Source organism: Dipodomys spectabilis, unplaced genomic scaffold, assembly GCF_019054845.1.
Source record: "Dipodomys spectabilis isolate Male_0828 unplaced genomic scaffold, ASM1905484v1 ptg000126l, whole genome shotgun sequence".
In the NCBI taxonomy this organism is placed as follows: Eukaryota; Metazoa; Chordata; class Mammalia; order Rodentia; family Heteromyidae; genus Dipodomys; species Dipodomys spectabilis.
In genome coordinates, this window is record NW_024870803.1 from 4,017,774 (window position 1) to 4,043,867 (window position 26,094).

Here is a 26,094-nt window from a genome sequence, read left to right on the forward strand (position 1 = left end):
CCCACCAGAAACCACAGACATGGGAAACACGCATGGAAGGGGAATGATGGCACATCCCACCCACAGAGAAGAGCAGGTTCTTTCTGCGACACCGCATGGTCTCCTTGTCCGTACAGTGTCCAACCACAGGCGGGAAGTAGTAGCTTCCTTCCTGGTTCAGCTCACGCCCCTGTTCAGATGCAGACCGAAAGTGGCCCGGCTGCATCCTCAACCTTCCCGCACCCAGCCGGTGACTCCACCCCGCGGCTAGCTGACCGTGGGGGCCTCACTTCCTCCACCTCAGTGATTCAAGGAGGACCCATCTATGGGTTGGTTTCCAGCCACGGAAGCACTGTTTGAGGAAGGGGGAGAGTGCCAGCCCCTCCTCTGCCTTCCACCTTAGGGGAGATGTGCTACTCTTCCACGTTGAACAGCTGGACCCCCATTACCTCCCGTGTGTACCATGATAACTGTGGAGAACCAGGCCAGTGCTGCCTGTAGTGCCTGCCGTACCTGCCTTCGGAATTCTCAGAGCGCTGGAGCTCACGGAGACTCTGGGATCCCCAGCTTGTGTTTGCTGAATGAAGAGCTGACCTGCAGTACCACAGGGAGGATCTCAGGCACCTCTGGCAATGCCCTTACCAGGAGCTCTGATCGCTTCCCAGTGCCCAGACCACAGCCACCATGCCTTCCAGGCTCGCCACCACCTGTCCCCTAACAGCCTCCTTTCTGCCTGGGCATGGCAAGGTGACCTCCCAACCCGCCTCTCCCTAGGTTGACAGTGAGAAAGGCAATGCCACCTCTAACATACCAGGAGATCACCGTATTTCCCTTTCAAAGCTGGTCCCAGCATGAGGCTCCTTCCCAGGACGGACCCAGGAGAAGGCTGCTCCTCACAGGCCTCCTGCACTCCTGAGAGCAACGGGGTTTTCAGGGGCTGGGTCCTGTCCACCCACAGCTCCGCAGAGCAGCAAGGAGGCACAGAGCTAGTTTTCAAGAGGACCCTTCTTTGTTTAAAGTCTTCCTCCGCGCTTCAGCCGTAGGTCTCTAAAAAAGATGAGAGAGGACACTTTTAATACATATTTGGAAAATATTGTTCAAAGACTACAATGTATATATTTCTAGCCAGTAGAGTAGTAAAGAACAGGAAAAGGTAAGGACTTCATTGTAGACTGAGTGAAATGAAGCCAACACTCACTCATGTGTTGGAATTAGGAAGACCGGAACCACTGCCCCTTGCCCCCTCAGACTAAGAACAAAGCATTATATTCCCATGTCACAGTGTTTCTCATCCTCTCTTCCTCTCCCTCCCTCTTTCCATCTCTTCTCTCATTTATACACTCCCTCTCTCTCTCTCTCCCCCTCTCTCTCTCTCTCTCTCTTTCTCATTCTCTTTCTATCTATCCATCTACCCATCTCTCTCTCTGGCAGTGTAGTGTTCAGTATCCAATCCCAGGCCTCATGCACACGAGGGAAGTGTTCCACTACTGAACTGCAGCCTGGCCCTGTCCATTGTCAAAGGCGGCTCCAAGTGCTGCTGGGTACCAGCTTCCCTGTCCCCGTGTCCCCACAGCCAGGATAGTGCTTATTGAAGGTGGTCAGGCCAGCGGTGCTTGTAGCACGAGCACCCGCACCCCATTAGACACCCAGTGTGCGCCAGGAACTTGCCCGGCGTGCTCGAGTGTGGCCTTTGCAGCCGTCCCACAGGTAGACATTTTGAAATGAAGATTTTTGTGTCTTCCAGTGAAATCATTGCACAACATTAAAGACATACGTAATTCCTGACAAAGTAAACTCCTGTGGTATGCTGACAGGGACAGCTCCCAGGTGGCATGAGTTCACCTCGAATCACCAACAAGAACCCAGACCAAAGGTGACAGACTAACATATTCCTGGAACATGGGTGGGAGCAACTTCCCTCCTAACGTGGTCACACGCGAGCGTCTTTTTCTCCCATCACATGTATCTACACACAACTGGCCTGGGTTGCGCTAGAAGAGCCACCATGTTGAGAACCCAAGCACCACTGAAACAGTGTCCACACAGCAGCGCTTCTGTCTACACAGACCCCACACACGCGCACAGAGGAGACGAGACCCGCAGATAGTCTAGAGAAATAGTCACGAAGGCTTTTTCTTTCTTATTAGCAATATTTAAATTCAACTGCATCTTCACAATATTTTAAGTAATTAAGGGGTCAGAACCCACAGGACCAATGGTTCTTACTAAAACAGATTCATAGATAAAAGATTTGGCAGATTTAAAAGAAAGAAGACCATGTAAGACAAAGTACACTCAGAAGGGATATTCACGGGGAAGAAGGGCAAGTTGTGGGGAGAGTACAGGAACAGGAGGACTTCTGGGAAAGTCCCCCGCTGGCGCGACCATCTTTGGCTGGGTGCTTGGCTCCCACGGAACCATTCAGGCGTCGGTATGTTGGGACATCTGGACCTGAAGATAAGTCTTGTTCTCTTTGGCCTTGGCTTTCCTGGAACAATCAGAAATAAAAGTCCAATGTAGAATGAAGGGAAAAAATATCAAATTAACCTTTTGATTAAAAACTTGCCATTGGTGTGAAGGAATATCTCAACAATTGAAGAGAACAAAACCCAGCTGGGTGCTGGCCAACTTGAGATGTGTGTTTTCTCTGTCTCTCTCTGTCTCTCTCTCTCTCTCCCGCTTTCCCTCTCTCCCTCTCTCCCTCTCCCCCCCCCCCATTCTCCTCCCTTGCCTGTCATTAATGGCCACTGAGTCATGCCTGGGTCTGGGGCATCTCTGGGGTGAACACCAAGTCATACAAATGTCTGGAAAGCTCTCAGAACCATGAAGATGAGCAGAGGGAGTGCAGGATGGAATCACGACCCTTTTCAGGGGACAGAAGCCAAGCCCTCACACCCCAGCCCTGCAGGGCTTCACCTCCCAAGGTTCTCGGCATCATCCACGGTCTCAGGCAGCGCTATGCCCTTGGTCTCGGGAAGGAGCAGCGTCATGCCTCCAGCGGTCAGGCCCAGCACACCTGCAAATGAACCCGATTCCAAGTGGACGAAGTGCTGCCGAGCATGGCCTGCGCCACGCCCAACGACATGAAGCAGAGTATGGCCGACGCCACGCCCACCGGCACATGCTCTACCGCGGCAGGGGGTGGGGACACCGCTCTCTTAAAAGACAGTTGGAAATGCTGCTTTTACCACAGAAGCATAAAGTTGCATGTAGGTGATGAGCAAGAATGGCTGAAACTCAATTTTAACTACATAGATAATCGATGGATTGATCAACAGAGCAAAACCTAACACGGGCAGGGACTCTTCCTGCCCTGTCCCTCACTCTCAGCTCCCATCCTCTCTCCCTCTCCCTTTCTCACTCTCCCTTTTTCCTTCTCCTTTTCTCCCTCTCCTATTCTTTCCCTTGCAGTCACCCATGCCAGGGTACCAGGCCTGGCAGTTCTCTGTAAATGCCCAGCTATTTTACTTGCTACCAAGTGTGTGAGCAGGCTGGGAAGGCCCGTGCTCAGGATCAGGGAAAGGAGTGAGCGCCCTCTGGTCTTTCACTGGTCTTTTTCATTCGTAAGCTGACGTACAACTTTGATTCCCCTTTGTCTCCTGGAATCTCTTCCCTGTTTTTCTTCTAGACAGGGTCTGTGTGGCTCACAATCCCGCCTTGGCCTCCCAAATGCTGGGATTATTGGCATGCCCCATCATGCTTACCTGGTCTTCCATTTTTAAGATCCAGAAGTATAATTCAGCTTCATTTCCCACAATTCAATGCATAAGAGTAGCTCTACCTTATTTGTGGATCTATTAACACAGTGTTGACCAGAGATAGTCTCACTAGATTAATGAAAGGGAAGTTTCAAAACCTGACGTTTTAAATCCCCGTGGATGAGACACAGCCCAATGGAGCTGAGAAGTTTAGTCCTGCATCATCATCCACTGTGTTTACATTGCTGTGTGATCCACTCAGTGTTATCCTGCCCTTCATCTTATAAAAATGTGTCTCAAAAAAGCAAATGGGAACCTCGGGGAAGGGAGGGAGGGAGGGGATGGTAGGGGGAAAACAATGGAGGGGGTAACAATGTTCAAGAGGAAGTGTACTCATAACCTCACTCATGTAACTGTAACCCTCTGTATAGTAGCTTTACAATAAAAAAAAAAAATAAAAAAAAAAAAGCAAATGGCACCTGAAAATCAAGGTGAAAAGTTAGTGTGCTTCACTGAAGCAATACAGTGACAATTCGTATGTTTGGTGGAGGTTGGGCGGCATTATGGAAAAACTGAATCAAGCATGCGCAGACTTCAAGATTAAGAGCAGCCGGACAAACATCCTGTTTTTGGTGAGCAGCAGTAATGTGAGCAACAGTAATTATTTTGTCAGTGGGATAGCCACTCCAGGCGGTGTCTAGTCGTGGATGCTCAGAACTGTTGTACATACTATGTAAAGGTACAAGTCTTCAGACTCTTCCTGTAACATGAGTTGTTGGTTCTCAGCCAAAGGATCAAAGTCTCTGGCCACAGCCTAGTGGAAATGCTTAAACTTTCCCAAGAAGCAAGACAGAGCATCCAGGAGACAATGACCAAGAAGCTCCATCCTCCACGCCCCTGCCACACTTAGCTGCTGCCCCCATCCCCTGCCCTCCACTGGCTGTGAGGGAAGAAGAAGAAACACTCCCGGAGTCTTACCAAACAAAATGAGGGGCAAGTTCTCCCACGCCTCCATCAGCCTGAACACCAGGAAGGGGGTAAAGATCCCCCCCACGTCGCTCAGGGCAGAGCACACCATCACCCCCAGGTTCCTGGGGAAACAGGGAGAAGCAAAAGACGACGTCTGTGACTCCATCTTGCAAATGTCAGCCTAGTCTAAGCCACATTGGGCCACGTCGGGCCACGCCACGCCAGCATGCGTGGTGAGCTGGTGCTCAGAGCTCACTGGGGATCAAAGGAGCCATGTAGATATGCACATGTGGTGCTGAGAGATGTTGGGCTAGTGTGGACATGGGCATGAGCTGGCCTCTGAAGGACAGAGCCTACCTCTTGTAAGGATGGTTAGCCTTAGGTGTGCAGTTCTGGAATTGCTGGAGGTTTGATGTGAATAGCAAGCACAGGTTCCCTGCTCTAAACCTCACCTCTGACCCACTCAGCCCAGGGCTGAGGTCTGCTGTCCATGAGGAGAAAAAAAAAAACAACCCACAATTTCTGCAGGGGAACAGTCTGCTCGGATCTAGGCTCACAACAGTGGGAGTGGAGTCAAGCCAGGTCTGACTGATCTGCACCAGAGTCTCTGAGCGACCAAGTCACCGGCCTCCTAGCCCGCAAGTGATTGGAGGAGGGGGAGGTACAGCGGAGGTTGGGAGCCAATGAGGATAAAGAACCCGTCATCACAGCGACATCACTGTGACAAAAAGCCTAATTGAAACAACGTGGAAGAGAAAAGATGTGTTCAGCTCTTGGCCTCAGAGGGTTCAGTGGAGGATGGTTGCTTGTCCTCATTGCTGTGCGCTTTTTGAAGCAGGATTTCATGGCAGAGAGGACACAATAGAACAAAGCTTCTCACCTCACAGCAGAGAGCAGCCAGGAAGGAGAGATGGAGACACAGACAGACAGACAAATCGGCAGGCAGGAGGGGGGTGGAGGTGAAGGCAGGGATGGGGGAAGAGGCAGAAGCAGACTAAAGAAATCAGGAACAAGATATTCACTTCAAGGACCTCTCCTCCCCACCCCCCATGGTGGCCACTTTCTCCAACCAGGCCCAGGGCCTAGTTCTACCAACTCCCAATAATGCCATCAAATCACGAATCTAAAGGGTGACATTGTCCAAAAAGAAATGCACTCATTACCTGACTTACGTAACTGTAACCCCTCTGACGTCACCTTTGGAACAGTCATTTTAAAAAACTAAAAATAAATAAATTTTTAAAAAATCACCCATCAATGGATTCATCCCTGATAGGCTACAACCCTCACGTTTCAATCAGGTGATTTAAGGCATGAGCTCTCTGTGGGGGAGGGGACACCTCAAATCCAACCCCCACTAAGCTCAACCAGCACCTTGCTCCTGCTCTATCTGTCCTCCTCTGTGCTACTTTCAAAATGCTTTTTTGCGTGTCGAATGCTTTCCATTTTGGCTTGTATTTCATTCCTGAACCAGCCTCAATTTCTTCTACTGTTTTGTGTTCTACTGTCCTAAGAACTTGTATCTCTGGTGTAGACTCTCACTTTACAGAAAACGCCAATTCTTCAATGTTTGCATCTTGAGTGTATAGTGACAGCTTTCACCTGCCGAGCATTCTTCCAGCGCCATTCGCCTTTCCTTCTCTTGCCCCACTTGCTATTAAGTGATGCGTTCACAACGTAAGAGTGAGCTGCTCTTTCATTATTCATCTTTTAACACTATGGTTTCTTTCCTCTCCTGTCATTCCAGAAAGGTCTGTGGGGAGAGAGGCCAGATCTTTCTCTGGACTAGTAGAATTTTCCTTTTCACCAGGATTGGGCTTGACTAGATGATGCCAGCCCTCGCGTCCCCCGTGTCCAGGGGGTGACAGGGTTGACAGTGCGGAAGTCCTCACCGTGCAGGGTCCCCCTCCCACTCCTGGTGCTGTGAGCCATTCCCAGAGGCCAGCCTCGAACCCCTGCTTTACCTCACTCCTGGGAGGGAGCTCATCCTCAGCTCTCACCTCTGTTTCATTGTTTGGTGGGGAGTGCTGGGCCCCTCCAGGTTCAAGCTGGGAGCACTGGGCCCCGCCCTCCAGGTGGGAATGCTTGGCCCCACCCTCCAGGTTCACACTCTGCTTATCTGATTGGCTGTCCAGGGTGGGCTGTGCCACAGAGACTCAGCCCACTCCGTGCTAGAGAGGCCTTCCCATGCCCATTCTTTGGAGGAGATCCTAGGTTTAAAGGTAGCCCTTTTACATTTGTCCATCTTCTCATTGCTCTTGAAGGATTTTCAAGAAGGATAAGATTACATTGGTTTTCAGTATTAAAAAAAAAAGTGTTGAAAATCAAACTTTTGATAAGCGCACCGATGCTAGAAAAAGTAGGGGATGAGGCCCTCCTCTAGGATTCGCCGGAGCATCCTGTGGTGGTAGTGATTGCTGGGTGAAGCTGGAGAAGAGCTTTGAGAGAGGCAGAGGCCTCTGACTTCACAGGGTTGCTTTTCCAAGGAGCTCATAATCCAGAGAGGGGCGGGAATAGAAAGCGAATTGTCTAAACAAGGCCATGCGTGTTAACGCCAATAAATGTTCTTACAACACGCGTTGTGGACTTAGCCCCCCAAACCCAGTGAATCAGGAGAATTGTCAGAATCATTCACACAGCACATGTCAACAATGATTGTTTTGAAAGTGCCTCACTTTTTCTAATTCAGACTTGATTTGATTGCTTGAAAATACTCGAGCTTGCATGACTCTGTGGGTGCGCGCGCGCGCGCACACACACATACACACACACACACACACACATACGTGTGTGAAGTTGAATGATGCTTCTAAACACTGGGTCCCACCTTCCTGCCAGTCCTCCCTCCACAGTCCCATTCAGAACCCAGCTGGTCTGGTCTTTGTCCATGGAAGATCAGGCGCTCAGTACCTGCTGTGCTTCAGACAAGTTCCCTCAGAAACCCACGCACTGAAGCTATGCTCTCCAGCCCACGGTGCTACTAGATGCGGGGGAAACAGCCTTTTGGAGGTGGGGCCTAGAAGGGGATGTTGGGGATCCTAACACTTCCCTTTCCCTTCGCTTTGCTTCTACTTCCTGGCCACCATAAGGTGAGCAGGCCTGCTCTGCACACTTTCCTGCCATGACTCACTCTGCTCTCCCGGGCCCAAGACACCCTCAGAGATAACCAACATGGCACTTTTGGCAGTTTACATTTCCAGTCAGGCCCCTGGGTCTGATCACCAGTGGAATTGCTTGTCCCAGCTATTTTTAAACTCTGAGATCAGAACTATCAGCCTAGCAAGTTTTCTCTTCATCTTCTGGTATTCATTCCAAGGAACGTTTTACAAATAAGCCTTTAACAAAGGAAGAGATAGGGAAAAAAACAAAACAAAACAAGTAATTTTGGTCAGCTACGTGTCTGTGGAAGGGCTCAGAGACCTGTTCAGGTATAAGATGAGTCTAAGGAACTGGGAAATCTCTTGGAAACCATTAGTATAGTATCCAAGGGAGAATAAATCATGTATGAAAAACAAAAGAGTTTAATGAACCAAATTCTCACAAAAGTCAGGTTAATAGAATACCAATTTTTCAAACTTCAGATAAAGTGATTACTTTCACATCAAAAATCATGTTTATTTAAGACTAGTAAGTCTTCTAAGAAAAAGACAATGAGTGACAGGCACATTTGGAGATGCTCAAAGATGCTCAACATGCCAGGCACAGTGGCTCATGCCTGTAATCTCAACTACTCAAGGGGCTGAAGTTGAAGGACTGCAGTTCGAGGCTAGAGTGGGCAAAAAAGCACAAGAGCCTGCCTGAAAACTAAAACAAAAAGGAGCCTCTAAAGCTGTGTGCCTACCATGCTCACAGATGCACATTGCAAGTGCCAATGGCCAGATGAATAGATAACCAAATATGGATGTGCGTAAAATGGAATATCATTCTCACTTAAAAGGAGTGAGTTCTGTTACATGCTCCAAAGAAATGACCCTTAAGGATATTTGATAAGTATAATAAGCCAAACAAAAGGCTAACATTGTAGGACTCACTTATGTGGGTTCCTCCAGGGTGAGGTGAGCTTCCAACAACACCGTTCAGTATCCATGCTGACCAGCCCTCGGGACTTCTTGAGGGGTCTTGGGAAGGCTAGTCTTCCCCCAGCCTATCTGGCAGGTGGGTATTTCACTGTTTACTGTTGTGCTCTCACCTGATGAATGTGGGGTACAGCTCTGCGTTCACCAGGCAGATCATTTGTAACACAATGGTGACCCCCATCCGGCCAATGCAAGCCACGGTGATGCCCAGCCAGTGCAGCTCTGCAGAGAAACACAAAGACACTATGTGTAGAGGGCGGGGCATGCTCCTGATTGACAGCAAGGCTCTGCAGAGAAACACAAAGACACTGTGTGTAGAGGGCGGGGCATGTTCCTGATTGACAGCAAGGCTCTGCAGAGAAACACAAAGACACTGTGTGCCGTGGGCCCCTTGAGCCCCTTTGTAGTCCCAATCTAATCTGTCCAGCCTGGCTGCTCACTAGGCAGACTTCACAAGTCCCCAGTATCCTGTACAAGATTCTGCCACAGTGACCACCAAGCACAGAATACAAGCAATAAAGAGGAAAAAAGCACCTCTCTCTGGGTGTGTACCAAACAATTCCAAAGGCAGCAAATGTGAGGTGGTTGATCTCCTCAAATTAAAACCAGCTTAACATGCCAAGCCATGGTAGCTCACACCTGTAATCCTAGCTGCTCAGGAGGCTGATATTTGAAGATTGAGGTTCAAAGCAAGCCCAGATAGATAAATCTAGGAGACTCTTACCTCCAATTAACCAGCAAAAGGTTAGTGGAGTTATAGATTGAGTGGTAGAGCACTGGTACCCAGAGAAAAAGCCAAGTGAGAGAGAGAGACCTCGAGTTCAAGCCCCAGTACCCACACATACAAAAAATGAAACATGACTTAAGGTTAATCGACTTGAACTTTATAGGAGTTCCAGTGTTGTTGACCTTGCAGTGTCAGGTCAAGTTCGTGGGGGGACAGGGTAGAGGGGAATGATTAGAATCCTCGTGCATCTTGGAGAGAGGGGCGCTGTGTAAAATGTCCCAACCATTTTTATAAAGCTGTCCGGCAGTGTTGTACTGAAAGTACACCTGTAACCGATACCCCTAGGGAGGTGGCTCACAGACGTGTCCTACAACATACAAGTCTGCTCCAAAAGACCCTCAAAAGTATGGTCACCACAGCTGTAGGGCAGTGGGAAGATGCTGGAAACAACACGTGACAGTGAACATGGATGGCGCATGCAGTGTGCTGTTTACATGATGGGAGGCCACACAGTAAGAAAAGAAGCCGCTATCTCCCTAATCCCAGTACTTAGGAGCCAAAGAGCTGGAGGACCCCATTTTGAGGCCAGTCTAGGCAAACACTTAAGATTGTTCAAAAAATAAATAAAGGAGCTGGGAAAGTAGCTCAGTGATAGAGTGCGTGCCTTGCACGCACGAGGCTCTGGGTTCGATTCCTCAGCACCACGTAAGCAGAAAAAGCCAGAAGTGGCACTGTGGCTCAACTGGTAGAGTGGTAGCCTTGAACTGAAGAGCTGAGGGACAGCGCTCAGTCCAAGAGTTCAGGTTCCACTACTAACAAGGAAGAAAGAAAGAAAGGAAGGAAGGAAGGAAGGAAGGAAGGAAGGAAGGAAGGAAGGAAGGAAGGAAGGAAGGAAGGAAGGAAGGAAGGAAGGAAGGAGCAAAAAGAACTGGGAGTTCAAGTGCTAGAGGACCTAACCAACAAGCACAAGGTCCTGATTTCGGCAAAAAATAAGGACACTGGATCAAATGTTTCAGATGGCAAACATACAAGGCGCGTTGGCATGTGAGACCAGGGCTGGCCCTCACAGATATAAGGGAAGGGACAGAAAGAAAGAGTCCATGTGTGGGGTTCAGACGCGGGCCCCACTGCTTTGTGGGGCAGAGGTCACACACAGGAGACTGTCTGGAAGAGGCATCGATTAGGAAGGACTTTGGGGGAGAAGTTTCGGGGCTGGAGTCACGCTCTGCCTTCAGGTCCTGCTACCTGGGTGTTGGGGTAGCTAGAAGTTTACGGAGTCTTTAGTCATACTGTTATATTTGTTATGGGGGAATTTTTTTTTAATCTTTTTAAATATAGGAGACTCTTTGTTCCTGTTCCAGAAGCTTATCAGGGAATTTCAACACACTTCCCACAATCCCATTCACGGGCAGACATTGAACCCAGGACAGCTCACCTTGGGGGATGAAAACCATGAGGAGACTGGCTGCCCCCACCACCATGTTGGACACAGCCATGGGGTAGATGCGGCCGAGGCGGTCGATGGTGAAGAGGATGATGAAGGCCGCGGGGAACTCTACCAGCGCTGAGAAAAGGAAGTCGAGGTACAGGTTGCTGCCCGTGGCGCCCATGTGCATGATGAGGCCCTGGTAGAGCACGGCGCAGGCAAACCTGGACGAGAAGGAGGGCGGCGTCACTGGCCCGCGGGGGAGGCGGGCGCGGGAGCTCTGCCCGAGCGAGCCCCGGGGGCCCTCCGTCAGAAACCCCGTGAGAACCTCTGCCAACGCCCACTCCTCCCTGGATTCTGGAAACTGGGAGAAGAAAGGGAGGTGACGAGCTGTGTGCCTGGGCACCCGCCACGGCCCCCGGGCGGCGGGTGCGAGACACAGTGGGCACCGGGCAGGTGCAGCGTCCAGCTGCTTTGCCAGCCATGAGGCCACCATCACCTTGTTCTCTGGGCCTCGGTGCTCTCGTCTGTAAATAGGAGAGTAGCAGCGTCTACCACACCGGGTTATCTTGAGTATTGGGTTCGTGGACAAACGTGCCTTCCACAGCTCACCAGACACAGAGCACACACTCGGGAAAGACGCGCCGCCATTGTCACCGCTGCCATCACCAGCGGCCACATCTTCCCAAGGTCAAATGTCCAGAGCATGACACTGAGACCATGCGGACGCACCTGGCACATCCTTTCATCCGCCACGCAGCCTCTCCTTCCACATTTGAGAGCATCAGTAAGGGTGAGGAGCAGGGCACCGAGTCCAGTGGCCAGCCTGCCTACGTCACTCGAGTCAAAATGTAGAGCTCTTACAGGGGTACCGTGTCTCACACCTCCAGTCCTGGTTGTTTGTGAGGCTGAGCATGGGTTGGGGAGGGGGGTGGAGGGACGTACAATCCAAGTTCAGCCAGGGGGAAAGTCAGCAGGACTCCATCTCAACCAGTAAAAAACCAAGTGCAGTGGTGGTATCTCACCTCAGTGCTGGCAGGAGGTATAAACAGGAGGATCACACACGGTTCTGGCCGGATTATGTAAAAGGCAAGATCATCTCTCAAAAATAACTCAAACTGCTTGCCATAGTGGCTTAAGATTAAAATCCTAGCTACTTGGGAGATAGATATAAAAGGATCGTGGTTCAAGGACAGCCTGATCATTAAAAAGTTCCCAAGACTCCATCTCAACCACAGCTGGGTACAGCGGCACACTCCTGTGACCCCAGCTATGTGATGGTTAGACACAGGGAACACATCCGACATCCCCAGCATCACAAGGAAGCACCGAAGGAAGGTGAGAGCCGACATCAACCTCGGCATAGAGCAAGACCCAATGTGGAAAATAACCAACACCAGGAAAAGGAGACTGGAGGTGTGGCTCAAGTGGTAAAATGCTTGCCTAGCAAGCAGAAGACTCCGAGTTCAAATCCTAGTACCAGAAGAAAATGAAAGAAATGTCTCTGTTATCCCAGCATGCCTCTCAGCTGTGTCCGGCGGATCCTTGAGCCTCGAAGGCCACCGGCAGGCCTGTGACATTATTATTCTGGGTAGATCTGGAGGGGAGGCCAGCGAGGGGAAGGGGCAGAGGACCAAGGAGTTTGGCCTGGATGGAAAAATGGGGTGCAGCCTGAGGAGGGGTGTGCTAAGAGGCAGCAGGCTCCTCAAACACTTGCAGCAGCTGGTGGGACCTACCAGAGACAGCCCAATCCAAGTGCCCCCCACCTTGAGGGGAGCATGTGGGGTGCAGCTGGGAAAGCGGAGCTGTACGGGGGAGCTGCCCCTCAACGCTGGCAGCGGGCGGGGCCGGGCTGCAGGCCCCAGGTCTAAAGAACTTGGGCTGATTCCGTCCAACAGCGGTTATTTATTCAACTCACAGCAAATATTTACTGCCGGTCCACCACGTGCCGGCCGCTGCCCCAGCACAGTTCAGTGAGAACTTTCATGAACTTTCAGCAACTGTAACTGGTATGGGCCTGCTCCCCACCTTGCGGGGGGGAGGGGGTCTCTTCCCCCACGCCCCAGTCCTGAGTGAGCACCCTCCAGGGAAGGGCACAGACACAGGAAGAGGAGGATGAGGAGGGCAGAGCCCAGGGCAGGGGGCACAGGGCACAGGCACAGGGCAGGGGAGGACAGGTCGGGGGAGAGCACAGCTCAGGGCAGGGGAGGAGGGGAAGCGCGCAAACACCCAGGGCAGGCCAGGGGAGGAAGGTTGCGTTAAGCACTTGTGGACTCGGCTAATCTAGGGACACAGAATTCACGCTTCTCCCCGCTGCCCAGGAGGGCAGGTGCTCCACATGAGGAAGGAAACTCCATCCCGGTGACACGGGGCCACAGATCCCCTCTGCCCTCAACACCAAGTCAAAAGCTGCTGGTCCCGGGTGACACTGGGCATCCAGCCAGGCCCCACGCTTGGCTGCACCTCACCTCACCGTGCACCTCTCCCGGCAGGCCTTTCTGACTGAGATGAGCCTTCCTCGTTCTTATGTGTGCCCGTGCAGGGGCTTGGACTCAGGGCCTCATGCTCTCCCTTGATTTTTCCTTTTTGATTTTTCATTTAAGCATGGTACTGTACCACTTGAGCCACAGCTCCACTTCTAGCTTTTTGCTGGTTACTGGGAGATAGGAGTCTCACGTACTTTTCTGCTGAGGCTGACTTCAAACCACAATCCTCAGCTCTCAGCCTCCTGAGTAGCTAGGGTGACAGGCATGAGCCACTGGTGCCTGGTACAGCAGCTCTCTGAGAAAGTTTTGGCTCAAGAGCTCTCTTCCCCTTCTCTCCTCCTGTAGGACCCTGACCTACACTCCCTGATGTTTGCCCAGCCACAGCTCAGCACTCGGACATCGAGTAAGAAGGACTCAGCACAGGCACATCAACACTTGGGAAGGACTTGGCACAAGTACCATAATCAGCACATAGGAAGGACTTAGCACAGGCATATCAGCACTTAGGGAGGGCTTGGCACAAGCACCACACATCAGCACGTAGGAAGGGCTTACCACAGGTACATCAGGATGCAGGTATGCTTCCTCAGGTTGGGCGTGCGGAACAGGTCTATGAAGGAGGGACTCAGCTTTTCCGTGGAGTCCTCCTCAAGAGAGAGCATCTATGGAGGCTGTGCAGTCAGTGCACGGGGACCCCGGGAGGGGTCCCACGTGGATAAGGCCAGGCTTCCCACTCTCCCCACCAGCCACCGCCCCAGAGGCGTCTTCCAGACCCCACGCCAACCCCAGGCCCGTGGTGCAGGAGGCCCCTCCCGGCCGCGTCACCTTCAGATCGGCCGGAGGCAGCTTCCCGTTCTTCTGGGCGATGTGCTCCATGGTCCTCCGGGCCTGAGCGCTCCTCCTCTGCGACAGGAGCCACCGCGGGGACTCGGGCACGCACCTGCGGGCACGGCCACCGCACTGGGGCGCCGCCTCCACATAAACCCACCAGGAGCGGCCCGCCCTCCTCAGGGTGACCGCGGGCAGGGCAGCACCGGGCAGCCCGCAGCCTTTGTCCCCTGAGCGTGGCCTCAGAGAGGACAGAGCAGGAAGATCCCCCACCCCCGCCCCTGCCACCTCTTTCTGCAAATGTCCCATTACCAGTAGTAGAGCGGGAAGAGGAAGGTGGGCAGGGACACGGCCAGCTGGAGCCAGCGCCAGTGCGGAATGGCGTAGGCCACGCCGGTGAGCAGCACCAGCCCCGCCGTGAAGGCCATCTGGTACAGGATCGCCACCAGCCTGCGGGAGCCCGAGCCCACGAACTCCGTGACTGCCACAGAGACAGGGTCAGGGGGCGGACGTGAGCGCCAGCCCTCTCCTCCTCCCCAGTCCCCCCATGCCCTGCCCGCTCCCCAGCTTCTCTCTGCGCCCCCCCCCCCAACCACAACCTGCTAGGGTCATGTGTCAGGCAGCCTGCTTGGGCCAGGCCCAGTGATCTGCTTTTCACTGAGCCTTTCTGCCACTCAGGCTCTCCCCCTCCCCAGGAGCTCCGCGCGGGGATGGGAAACCTTCTAGGGCCAGGAGTGTCCATTCACTTAATGGACATCTTTGGGGTTCACCCAGATGGGTGCCACGGGCCTCCGATTCTCGATTCTCAAGAGAGATGACAACTCCTCCCCCATGCAATCAGCTGCCCCCCTTTCCTGGACCCCTGGCTCCGCCTGCCACGCCCTGGGCAGCTGAGCCCCGCGCCATTACTCAGCGTGTAGCCGGCCATCCAGCTGCCCTTGCTGACCAGACCCTGCAGCAGACGGAGCAGCAGCGTGGATGTGTAGTCCGGGGCCACCGCCGTCAGCACACCGGACACGGCAGTGACCAGGGAGGTCAGCAGGAGACACAGCTTCCGGCCAAACCTGCGGGCGAGGCGGCCTGGCTGCAGTGGGGATCGGGGACCGGCTGGACGCCCTCCCTGCCTGCTTCGTGCCCGCTGGTTCTCCTGCAAACTTAGTGACCTAAGATGGAACCTCTGCGTCCTGCACCCCACAGCCATGACACAGGCCTGCTCCTACCCCCCCCTCCCACTACCAAGTGGCCCCGTCCCCAGCGACCTGCTGGTAGAACCCGTGTGGGCTGTGCCCCTCCTCTCTACCTGTGCTGCCCGGGCACCGTCCCCTCCTTTCTCCACAGGGCCCCTGCATCTCAGCTCCACCCCCCCTCCACCCAGCCCCAGCGCTCCCCCCCCGCCCCCCACAGCACAGAAGGCAGGTCTGAGGGCCTGGTCCTTGCTCACCTGTCCGCAATGTAGCCGATGCCCAGGGAGCTCAGGAAGAAGCCCAAGTTCACACAGGACTGGAAGAGATCCACCTTCCAGGCGTCGGAGCACACCAGGTTAAACTGCCAGGTGCACCGCAGGGAGGCGGAGGGGAAGAGAAGCGCAGGAGACTCACCCCTCCTGCGAATCACACGAGATTCACCCCCGCTTCCCTCTGGCCCAGTGCACAGGCCCTTCACCTGGCCCGTGGCGTACCTGTTCTCATCACGTCTTCCTAAGACCCAGTTCTGGCGATTCCTTAATCCAGAACTCACTCCGTACCATCTCACCAATGCTAACGAACGCAGCCACAGCCAGGGTGCTGCCACTCAGAGCTGGCGTCATGGGGCAAAACCTCCTTGGTAAAGGAGTTTCCAAAAGAAATACCATGCAACCAAATACAAATGCCAGAGCCAGTAAAAATCAATAAAAGCCTTTCGTTGGTCCCATTGGTCATTCTGTGCTTAATTACATGAATTCCAGCAGCAGGTGTGCACTCAGTCGTGACTAGTGGTTGGAAGGCAGCACCAGAGAATGGGGGCCAGAGTCAGAGGGGACACCCCAGGGCCTCCTTTGTGGGGAGTGCATCATGGGGTGGGGAGTGGGGATCTGAGAGGCGAGAAGAGACTCAGAAAGTCCCACGTGTCAAGCACTGGATGAAGTATCATGGGAAGAGACAGCGGGAAAGGCAGCTAGGGAGGACCCGTGCGGACTGGGGGCTGGGAGAAGCCGCTGGCTGCTCACATAAGGTTTGAGGCTTGAGGAAAAGCAAGGGAGTTCTCCCTGGCCCAGGACACCAGTGACAGCACATGCCAGGGCCTGGGGTAAGGCAGACGGAGGGCACATTACTGGCAGAAGACTTCCTGGCCACCTTCCCTCCATCTCTGCTCTGCTACACGTGCTCAGACTACCCAGAGCGGCACTGCAAGTGTAATGGGAGGAGTCACTGAGCACCAGGACCAGTGCTCGCCTCTGTCAGCCTAGCCACTCACAGCCAAAGCCAGCCCAGGCGAGAACGTCTCTGACATGCTAATCTCTAACTTGCCAAAAGCCAGAAGTGGAAGTTGGGCTCAAGTGGTATAACACCAGCCTTGAACAAAAGCTAAGGGACAGTGCCCAGACTCAACATACAAGCTGAGTGAGAGTACAAGATCCCAGATTAGTACAGGAAAGAAAGAAAGAAAGAAAGAAAGAAAGAAGGAAAGAAAGAAAGAAAGAAAGAAAGAAAGAAAGAAAGAAAGAAAGAAAGAAAGAAAGAAAGAAAGAAGGAAAGAAAGAAAGGAAGGAAGGAAGGAAGGAAGGAAGGAAGGAAGGAAGGAAGGAAGGAAGGAAGGAAGGAAGGAGAAAGAGAAAGAGAGAGAGAAAGAGAGAGGGAGGGAGGGAGGGAGGGAGGGAAAGAAGGAAGGAAGGAGAAAGAAGAAAGAAAGATAGAGAGAGAAAGAAAGAAGGAAAGAAAGAAAGAGAGAGGGAGAGAAGGAAGAAAGGAAAGAGAGAGAGAAAGAAAGAAAAAGAGAGGGAGAGAAGGAAAGAAGGAAGGAAGGAGGAGAGAGGAAGGAAGGAAGGAAGGAAGGAAGGAAGGGAAAGAAAGAAAGAGATGGAGAGAAGGAAGGAAGGAAAAAAGGAAGGAAGGAAGGAGAGAGAAAAAGAAACAAAGAAAGAAAAAAGAGAGAGAGAAAGGAAGGAAAGAAAAAGCGAAAGAAAGAAGCAAAGCAGCAAAGAAAGAAGGAAAGAAAGAGAGGGAGGGAGAGAAGGAAAGAGAGAGAAAGAGGAAGAGAGAGGGAGAGAAGGAAGGAAGGAAGGAGAGAGAGAGAAAGAAACAAACAAAGGAAGAAAGAAAAAAGAGAGAAAGGAAGGAAGAGAAAGGAAGGAAAGAGAAAGGAAAGAAAGAAAGGAAAGAACGAAAGAAAGAAAGAAAGAAAGAAGGGAAGAAAGAAGGGAAGGAGGGGAGGAGGAGGGAGGGAGGGTCACTTAGCAACTTTGGGCCTGTTTCCTGATCTGAAACTGTCACACCTGAGGGCTGCTGGGGACATTCAAGGTGACATACACGAGGAAAGTTTTACCACAGAGCAACGCGTTTAGTGTAAAACGTAAGGTTTTATTCCCCACTCGTTTCGATGCTGCCGGTGTAAGCCAGGCCTTGCTCCAGCCTGGAAGACTTGAGCTGTGTGATGGGCGACGAGCAATGCTCCCGTGAGATGAGCACTTGCATCTGTGAGCCACCGACTTTGGCCATGAATAGGAGCCCTGCCACACACCGGCTCGTGCCCAGACCCTGCTGTCCGTCCCTGCCAGAGGACGGCTCCCACAGACGGGCTCAGCCTTCCTCCCAACCTCCCTTCCAATGCCAATGTTCATTTCCATTCACTTTCAGCTTAGGAGCCATCTTCATATCCCTGCCCTCCTGGTTTTCCTGCCCGCCTAAGCTCTGCCTCTCACAGACCATTCCCAGGTGCTAACTGGCCTCTCCACGCTCCAAGTCCCCAGCTACGCATGGTCTCTTTGGAGCCTCCACCCACATCTCCCAAAACAATGCTCTAGGTGCCACCATTGTCCCAAGGGAGCGGGAACCATGGAGGAAATGTCACCCCTGGACCGCATCTTCCTCCCTCCACAGCTGTCATGCTGCTTCTCCTTCCCAGCTATGCAAGCTGGTGTGTCTGTCAGTTGTTTTACTCCATCCTGAAAGGCCCCAGTTGCCTGGGACTGTGTGCGAGTGAAGCCACCATGCCTTTCAGCTCCTCCGCTCCCAGCTCAGCTGGGCCTGGGCTTCTAGAGCCCTCTTCCAAGCTGGCAGCCCTGCCAGGCCTTCTCCAGTCCAAACTCAGCCCAGCCCCGGCATCCCAGGCCTGCAAAGACAGACCTGGCAGCGGCAGGGCCACCACTGGCTGCTCCTGCTGGGAGTTCACCAGGGCCGCACCAGGCTTTCTGGCCCAGTACAGAAAACAAGGCCATGTCCGCCATCTTGTTCATCACTAGAGCTAGCCAGGGTCCTGGTTCAAATACCTGTTCTCTGCAGACTCCAACTCAGTAGAGGAGGCACTCACACACGGAAGGCAGGTGACCCCTGGGCGGTCTCACCTTACCTCAACTTACCTCACCGCTGCCTGAGACCATGCCTCCAGTGCTCATGACTAATAGGGCTGGGGACTGGGGTGGGGGCTCGGGGGAGGGTGCTGGAGGCTGAGGCTGTGGCTGATGGAGAAGTTGGAATATTTTATTCCTTCCCCAGGGGCCTCGCCACTCCAATCTCAAAGCCTTGGGGTGGGAGCTAAATGTGGGGTCAAGCAAAGTCATTCAGTATTCTTCCACAACCAAGTCCCAAAGTCCAAGATAATACTAGGTTAAAAATTAGTCTGCAGCAATTAACAACTGAGAATTTTCCAACCCTAATCTCAGGAGGATAAGGAGCGGGGCCAGGGGAGTTTGAAAGCAGTTAGAAGGGACAAATAAAGTGGGAGGTAACACCTGTCTATGAGCTGATTCCCCGTTCATTCATTCATTCATTCATTCATTCCTAGTCCTGCCCCTCCACATCAGTCTTTCTAATGGCCTTTGATATCTTCAGATGAACCCCATGCCCTTGAAATCTAGCCAGCACAGAAAAACTCCTTGGCCCCTGACAATACGAGCTCCAGCACACTCAAATCCCCACCAATGCCTCGCTCCCTCCTTCAATGCACCAACAGTCGGGTATTTGTAAAACCCTTTCTGTTCCCTCTGTGGCTATACATTACCCCTTCCTGCCTAAGGGCTACCACTCCAGAACCCAGAGTGCAGTGCTTCTCCCTGCCTGCCCCCCCCCAAGCCAGAACCCTCTGCCAAGCTGGGTCACTCCTCATGCCCCTGGCCTGTGCAAGGTATGCACCTCTCATATCATCCTCTGTTCCCATGACAACCACAGTGATTGACATTTCTCAGCCAGGCTCTTGAATAGGCCTCTTCAAGCTTCTCCCCACCATCTTGCTTCAGACCATTTACCAGGTCCAGCTAGAACTGTCTTGGTCCTCTACCTAAATAAAGATCCAATCTTTTCATTTAGCACTAAGGTAAGGTTGCCAGACTTGGCAAATAAAAATGGAGGGTGCCCAGTTAAATTTGAATTTAAGATAACAATTCTTGGTACAAGTAGCTTGTGAAATATTTCTATTTCCAACCTCAGTCATCAGTAAAAAAAATAATAATTCAAGATATGCAATATAAATCTTTTAAAAATTGTGTTATACTGCCTGGCAGTGTTGGATACCTCTGCTCCCAGCTAGTTAGAGGCTGAGGTGTGAGAATTATTTTATCCCAGAAATTCAAAACCAGTCTAGGCAAAATAACAGATTCCATCTCTCTCTCTTTTTTTTCTGGTTGTAGGACTTGAACTCTGGGCCTGGGCGCTGTCCCTCAGCTCTTACCTCAAAGCAAGTGCTCTACCACTTAAGCCACAGCACTACTTCCAGTTTTCTGGTGGTTTATTGGAGGTAAGAGTCTCATGGACTTTCCTGCCTGGGCTGGCTTTGAACCACAGTCCTCAGATCTCAGCCTCCTGAATAGCTAGGCTGACAGACGTGAGCCATGGCACCCAACTAACAGATTCCATCTCAAGAAACCAAAAACAAAACAACAAAAGAAAACCAGATGGAGAACCTATGATTTCACTGACAATCACAAAGAGGTGTGTGTTTAACTACACAAAAAACAAGAGAACCCAGTAACCCCCACCCATACACCACACACACACACACACACACACACACACACTCTGCCAGGCAGGCTTCCCTCCCTTCAGGGACAGCCCTGTGTTGCCATGGAAATCCCCAGAGAAAGGAGGAAAAGGAGGGAGGCGCCCAGCATTGGGGGACTGGGGGAGGGGAAGGGGGGCAGCTGGGGAAGACCAGGAGCTGGAGGGCCTGGCACCTCAGGCTCCAGGGTAGCTTGCAACCACCAGGGTATTGGTAGCGTGGCATGGGAACACGTTCAGGACTGTCACCTCTACTTGGTCAGTAAAGAGAAAAAAACATCTAGTGGTCACCTATTTTACCAAAAGCTCCTCAAAGCACAATGCTCAAATGGCTAACTGAGTCTTCCAAGCAAGGCCCAGGACCCGGCCGCACTGCCCCAGGGACCACAAGCAGGCTCGAGGTGTAAGTGCCGGTCTACAACTGCATAGTTCCCGGCTGATGACAACAGGTTATCGTGATCCCTGCTCATTGCCATGGAAAGAAACCAAGGCTCAGAGATGGTGAGTAACGTACTGTGGACACTCAGCTAGAAAGGGGCACAGTCAAGGTCAACTAAATAGTCTGATTCCAACGCTAGGACAATTCCCATGAGTGGAGGGAAGAGACTCCACAGGACAGGCCAAACTCAAAGTGTGATCTGCTGCCTGGGGAGGAGTGGGGGGGAGGAGAGGGGGAGCCCCAGGCTTCCCACTCCAAAGTCCTCTGCACCCTCCCCCCCACCCCCAGAGCCCGGCCTGACATGGGCTGGGTGCACACCAAGCAAGACCCCTCCCTCTTCCTGATTGATGTGAGACTGGATGGCAGGCTTTGCTTCTTATTCCCTCCCCATCCCGAAGGCCCCCCATGACCCTCCCCCCAAATGCAGAGCCCATTCTTACCTCGGTGACAATGGAGGAGCCGGGCGCGTCATACACCCAGCCGTGCTGACAGGGCCGCAGCGGCAGCTGGCTCCTGTTGGCGGCCAGGCTGGCCAGCGGGTCCACACAGCCCAGGTCGCTCCGGTTCCAGTCTACCTCGTACTGCGTGCACTGGCGGAGGTGGGCATCATCCGCCGCGCCCAGGCCCGGCACCGTGTAGTTCAGCTCCTCGGCCAGGCTCCAACCGCATCGCTGGCTCAGCTCAGCCACCCCGGGGCTCCGGCAGCGGTGCTCGGGGGTGAAGCCCAGGAAGACGATGCCCACATAGATGGGGGCTAAGGCAGCGGAGATCAGCGATAAGAGGAAAAATGTCTGCTTCTGGAACAAGCCAAACTCTCCCACCTGCTCCAAAATGTCATCGACGGTAGGCATGGCAGGGCGATGTCTGCATCAGCTGGGCTGGACTGACACTGGGGTGTTGTGGCTGCATGCAGCTGGCATTCAAAGGTTTTTTTTGCAATGGCGTGGTTTGACATCAACTTGCTGTCCAAGCATGACACATCTGGACGGTAACCAACTACAAGTAACCTTTTGCCCAGTGGTGCGGGTAGGAGGATGAGGGGAGGAGACAAAGCAGCTCCACAGCTGGCTTGTTTGCTTTGCTGCTCAGGCAGAGATCACTGGCGCTCACCTGCACAGCGAGAGAGGTGAGCAAGGGGGCTGGAAACTCTCCTGCATCTCCCAGGGCCCTGAACAATTCCCTGTTTATACAAAAAGCCTTTTATAATGCAGATAGATCAAGGGCCACAAACTGACTGCTTGGGTGTAGCTGCGTAGCATCCAATCAGGGGGTTCCTTGCCTCCTACTTCTGGCTGGGTCAGACACCTCCTCCTCCAGACCTGCATTGGGTGGTGGCTTTCCAGCATAGCTCTGTGCACCTTGGAGGAATTGGAGGCCAGGAACTCCTGGAAGAGAAACAGTGACAGGGCACAGCCAAGCCACTCAGGCAGTGACTCCCGGCACTTTTGGAGTGGTCCTAGGGCCAAGTCACCTGCTGCCTGACTCATTCTCACCGTAGCCTTCAGCGGGAGAGAGAAGGTGGAGGGAAGTAAAAATGTCTTAGCCATAGCTAACTCAACTTGAACTTCCTTTTGCCCTGGTACAAGATCTCTTTTGTGTGTGTGTCAGTGTGTGTGTGTGTGTGTGTGTGTGTGTGTGTGTGTGTGTGTGTGTGTGTGTGTGTGTGTGTGTGTGTGTGTGTACTCAGGGCCTTAGCTTTTTTTGCTCAAGGTTGGCACTCTGCCACTTGAGCTACAGCTCTATTTTTGGCTTTTTGGTGGTTCATTCGACAGAAGAACCTCATGGACTTGCCTGTCCCAGATGGCTTCAAACCAGGCTCCTCAGATCTCAGTCTCCTGAGGAGCTTGGATTACAGGAATGGAACAGGAATGGGACAGTCTCACAGACCTGTTAAGGCACCGTCAGCAGCGCAGAGACAGCAGCGGGCAGGGGTCTCAGAGCTCAGCAGACCCTGTGGTGCCCCACTCCCCCCCCCCCCCCCGCCTCCTGGTGTTTGCGCCCTGTATGGTGCACACCTGTGATTGGCTCAATGAAACGGCAAGTGTGTGGTGTCCCCTTGGTGGTTATGTCCCAGAACACAGAAACCCCTGCTCTCCACAACTCTCTCCTGTTGCCTTGCTGAAGCACAGGCCCTGGGAGGAGTTCCACCCAGCTGGGAGCAGAGGGTGCAGACGGGTAAGACACTGAGGTCCCGGGACCCACAACTGCCGGGACAGAAGCCTGCCAGCTCTGTTCAGGGGAGTCCGGGTTCGAGTCCGGGAGCACTGGAACTTCAGCAGGGTCTTACTGGACCCCGGCCGGGCTGCAGTCCACACAGCTGAGGGGCTTTGCACCAACACATTAGTGACAAGAGGGTCACACAGCTGCAGCCAGCCCAGCCCTGGGCTCTGGGGACAGAGGCAGCTTCGTCGGCTCTCAGACCCACCCCGGACCATCCGAGCCCAGGAAATGCAGAGCATGAGTCTGCTCGCCACAGGCAGAGACAGGGGCCAGGTCTCGGATTTGGCCTCGACCCCGGAAACGTCCCATCCTGATCAACCAATGCACCTGACTTGGATGCACGGGCTCACGAGGTTGGGCAACCAGTCTGCAACAGTACAGGGAGAGATGCCCAGCAATCTCCAGCAAAGTCACATTTCCCAAGACCTACCTAACACCCAGCCAGCTGCCCTGCAGGCCTCCGGCTCCCAGAAAGCCAGGCCCAGCCACCTCTGCACACATGAAACACCCAGGGGCTTGGGCTAGAATCACAGGAGCCATCAAATCCTGCCAGGCTGAAAGCAGCCTGCCCTGCCCCATTTCAGCCCAGGGAGGGCCAAGGCACAGGGGATGGGCATTCCAGGGCCGGGCCCCTTGTTTCTGCAGCTCTCCTCTGCCCTGTAGAACGCAGGCTGGCACCAGCAGTCCAGAATTCCGGTCCGACTAGCTGTCACGGCCACCACCATGTCCCACCCCAGGGGCATGAAATCTCCCTCCCCACGAGCTTCCTTCTGCAACAGCGCTCAGCCTGGGCACGGCTGGCAGGAGGGAGAGCTCCGAAGGAAGGCTGAGTCCTTTCTGCAGTGCCTCCAAATGCCACATTCCCCAGAAACGTGCTGCAAACGCCCGGGAAGCAGTGTCTGGGGGCAAAGTTCTTGCTTCACACACAGCTGGGCAGCAGGTGAGCCTCCCCCATCAGCCTTCTTTCTACTGTTTGGCCCAGGTACAGAGGCACCTTACTCCTCCCCAGCTGCTCCTAAGTGCATGGCTCCAGTCTGCGGAGACCTGTGCCGAGACGCAGGGCAACTGGTGTAGAAGTGACTGGGGACTGGGAGCTGGGGAAACCCCCGCCCTCCCAGAACTGAGCATGCAGGGTCACAGAACAAGGGCCTTGTTGAACACATGACTCCCGACCTTACAGATTGACGATCCAAGACCAGGAGGAGGCGAGATCTACAATGTGCTCTGCCAACTTCATGTTGAAATTGAATTGCCAGTATAAGGAAGTTGAGATGTGGGAGAGGTTTTAAGAAGCGTTTGTGGGGGCTGGGAAGGTGGCTCAGTGGTAGAGCGCTTGCCTTGCATGCCTGAGGCCCTGGGTTCGATTCCTCAGCACCACATAAGCAAAAAGAAAAAAGCCGAAGTGGCGCTGTGGCTCAAGTGGTAGAGCGCTAGCCTTGAGCTGAAGAGCTGAGGGACAGCGCCCAGGCCCAGAGTTCAGGCCCCACGACTGGACCCAAAAAAAAAAAAGCGTTTTTGGCCCAGGGGCTCCACTGTCATGAAGGGGTTAAGGCCATTAGCACCAGCATGGGCCAGCCACAGAACAGGTTGTTATAAATCATCCAGAATCTCCCTCCCCACCCCCGTACCTTCTACCTTCCACGAGTGCCCACTAACTGACCCTTTTTGTTTCTGAATAGAAATAGCACACCTTCTCATCGGCATCATGGCCTTGGATTCCCAGCCTCTAGAGCCACGAACCAAAAGGAATCTCTTCTCTCTGTACAATTGCCAGTCTCTGGTATTTTGTTACAGCAGCACAGAACAAACTAAGATGGCAGGTCACCTGACCTGTGTCTGACTTTAGGTCAAATTTCAATGAGTCAACTGAGACTTGAGCTTCTGAAGCATTGTGTAGATCACCTCAACACACCAAACATCCACTAGATAGAACCCAAGGGGAACTTCCCCTGGTCTAGCACAGTTGACCAGGCCTTGCTATGCCCCAGGGCCAGCGAAGAGATGGGATGGAACCAGAAACAGGGGCAAGCGCAGAGGCCAGGCTGACTGGGCAAGAAAGACAGGTCAAGCTACAGAACCCCAAGGCTGTCTCCTCTGGGATGGGCTGACTCCCACAAGGGCTCCCCGCTCACCCTGGGATGACAGCAGTGAACCCCCTCACGCCAGGGGGTCCGCTCTACGCTGGGAGTACCGAAGCAATGGATCAGCTCTACTTGGTTGCCAAATAGGAGGCGGCCTGACCTCCGCTTTCCCTGTCTCAGGGGAAGATCCTTCCAGCCGGAGCCTGTCGGCGATGGCACAGCGACGGCCCCCACCCCCGGCGTGGAGACCTCAGCAGCGAACCTGGCCCTTCCATGGCCCCCACTGCCCTGGGGACAGATCCAGCCCTCCCACCCCAGGACCCCCACTGAGGGCTGCGTCTCCCCCACCACACTCAGCAATCGCATGGTGCCTCGGGACCCACCCGGGGCTGGCCTGCGCGGCCCCAGCCCTGGCCTCCTCTCACCGGCTCGCTCTGGTGACTTTGTCTTCCTTCGGCTTCGGCAGAAAGAATCATTTCAAAAGTGTGCATCAGGCACTGACTGCAGCGCAGGATGGCTGGAAGTCAACGCTGGGGCAGAGGAGCAGGCCGTGGAGTGGGTGCCCCTCAGGAGCCCCAGGGCTCCTCTGAAGCTGAGAAAGAGGCTTCTGGAATCGAGACTCCTTCCTGCCCCGCACGCTGGCCCTGGGTGGCCTAGCCTTTTCTAATAGCTGGGCCTCTGGTTGTGCTTCCTGTGCCATACCCATTTTGTAGAAGTGGGGGCTTCAAATGCTTCCGAAGAGTTCCAGTGGAGAGCCGTCTACGCCTCACCACGTGTCCCTAAAGGCAAACTACACGTGGAGGTTGTACTCCTATCATGCCTGACAGGTGGTTTGTCTGCATTTCTCAGAGGCTCTGGGTGGAGGCCGAGTTGGAGCAACCACATCCACACACCTGTGGCACTGCTCCGTCCTCAGCCCCTCCTGACGGCTAGCCAGGGCAGCAGACGCCCCTCTGTACCAAGGGCTCCCGGCGGCC

General features: G+C 53.4%; 1 protein-coding gene across 1 annotated transcript; it reads right to left on the minus strand.

The window, feature by feature from the left end:
* Positions 1 to 2,118: 2,118 nt before the first annotated feature.
* LOC122116127 (solute carrier family 22 member 1-like) lies at positions 2,119 to 21,706 on the minus strand. Its single transcript, XM_042689761.1, has 11 exons — positions 21,257 to 21,706; positions 15,631 to 15,734; positions 15,099 to 15,253; positions 14,502 to 14,670; positions 14,187 to 14,301; positions 13,917 to 14,023; positions 10,885 to 11,099; positions 8,836 to 8,944; positions 4,656 to 4,768; positions 2,896 to 2,995; positions 2,119 to 2,467 (listed from the first exon to the last, which is right to left on the minus strand). Exons 1-11 carry the CDS (start codon positions 21,665 to 21,667, stop codon positions 2,401 to 2,403), a joined length of 1,665 nt encoding a protein of 554 aa, XP_042545695.1. The 5' UTR covers positions 21,668 to 21,706; the 3' UTR covers positions 2,119 to 2,400.
* Positions 21,707 to 26,094: the final 4,388 nt, after the last annotated feature.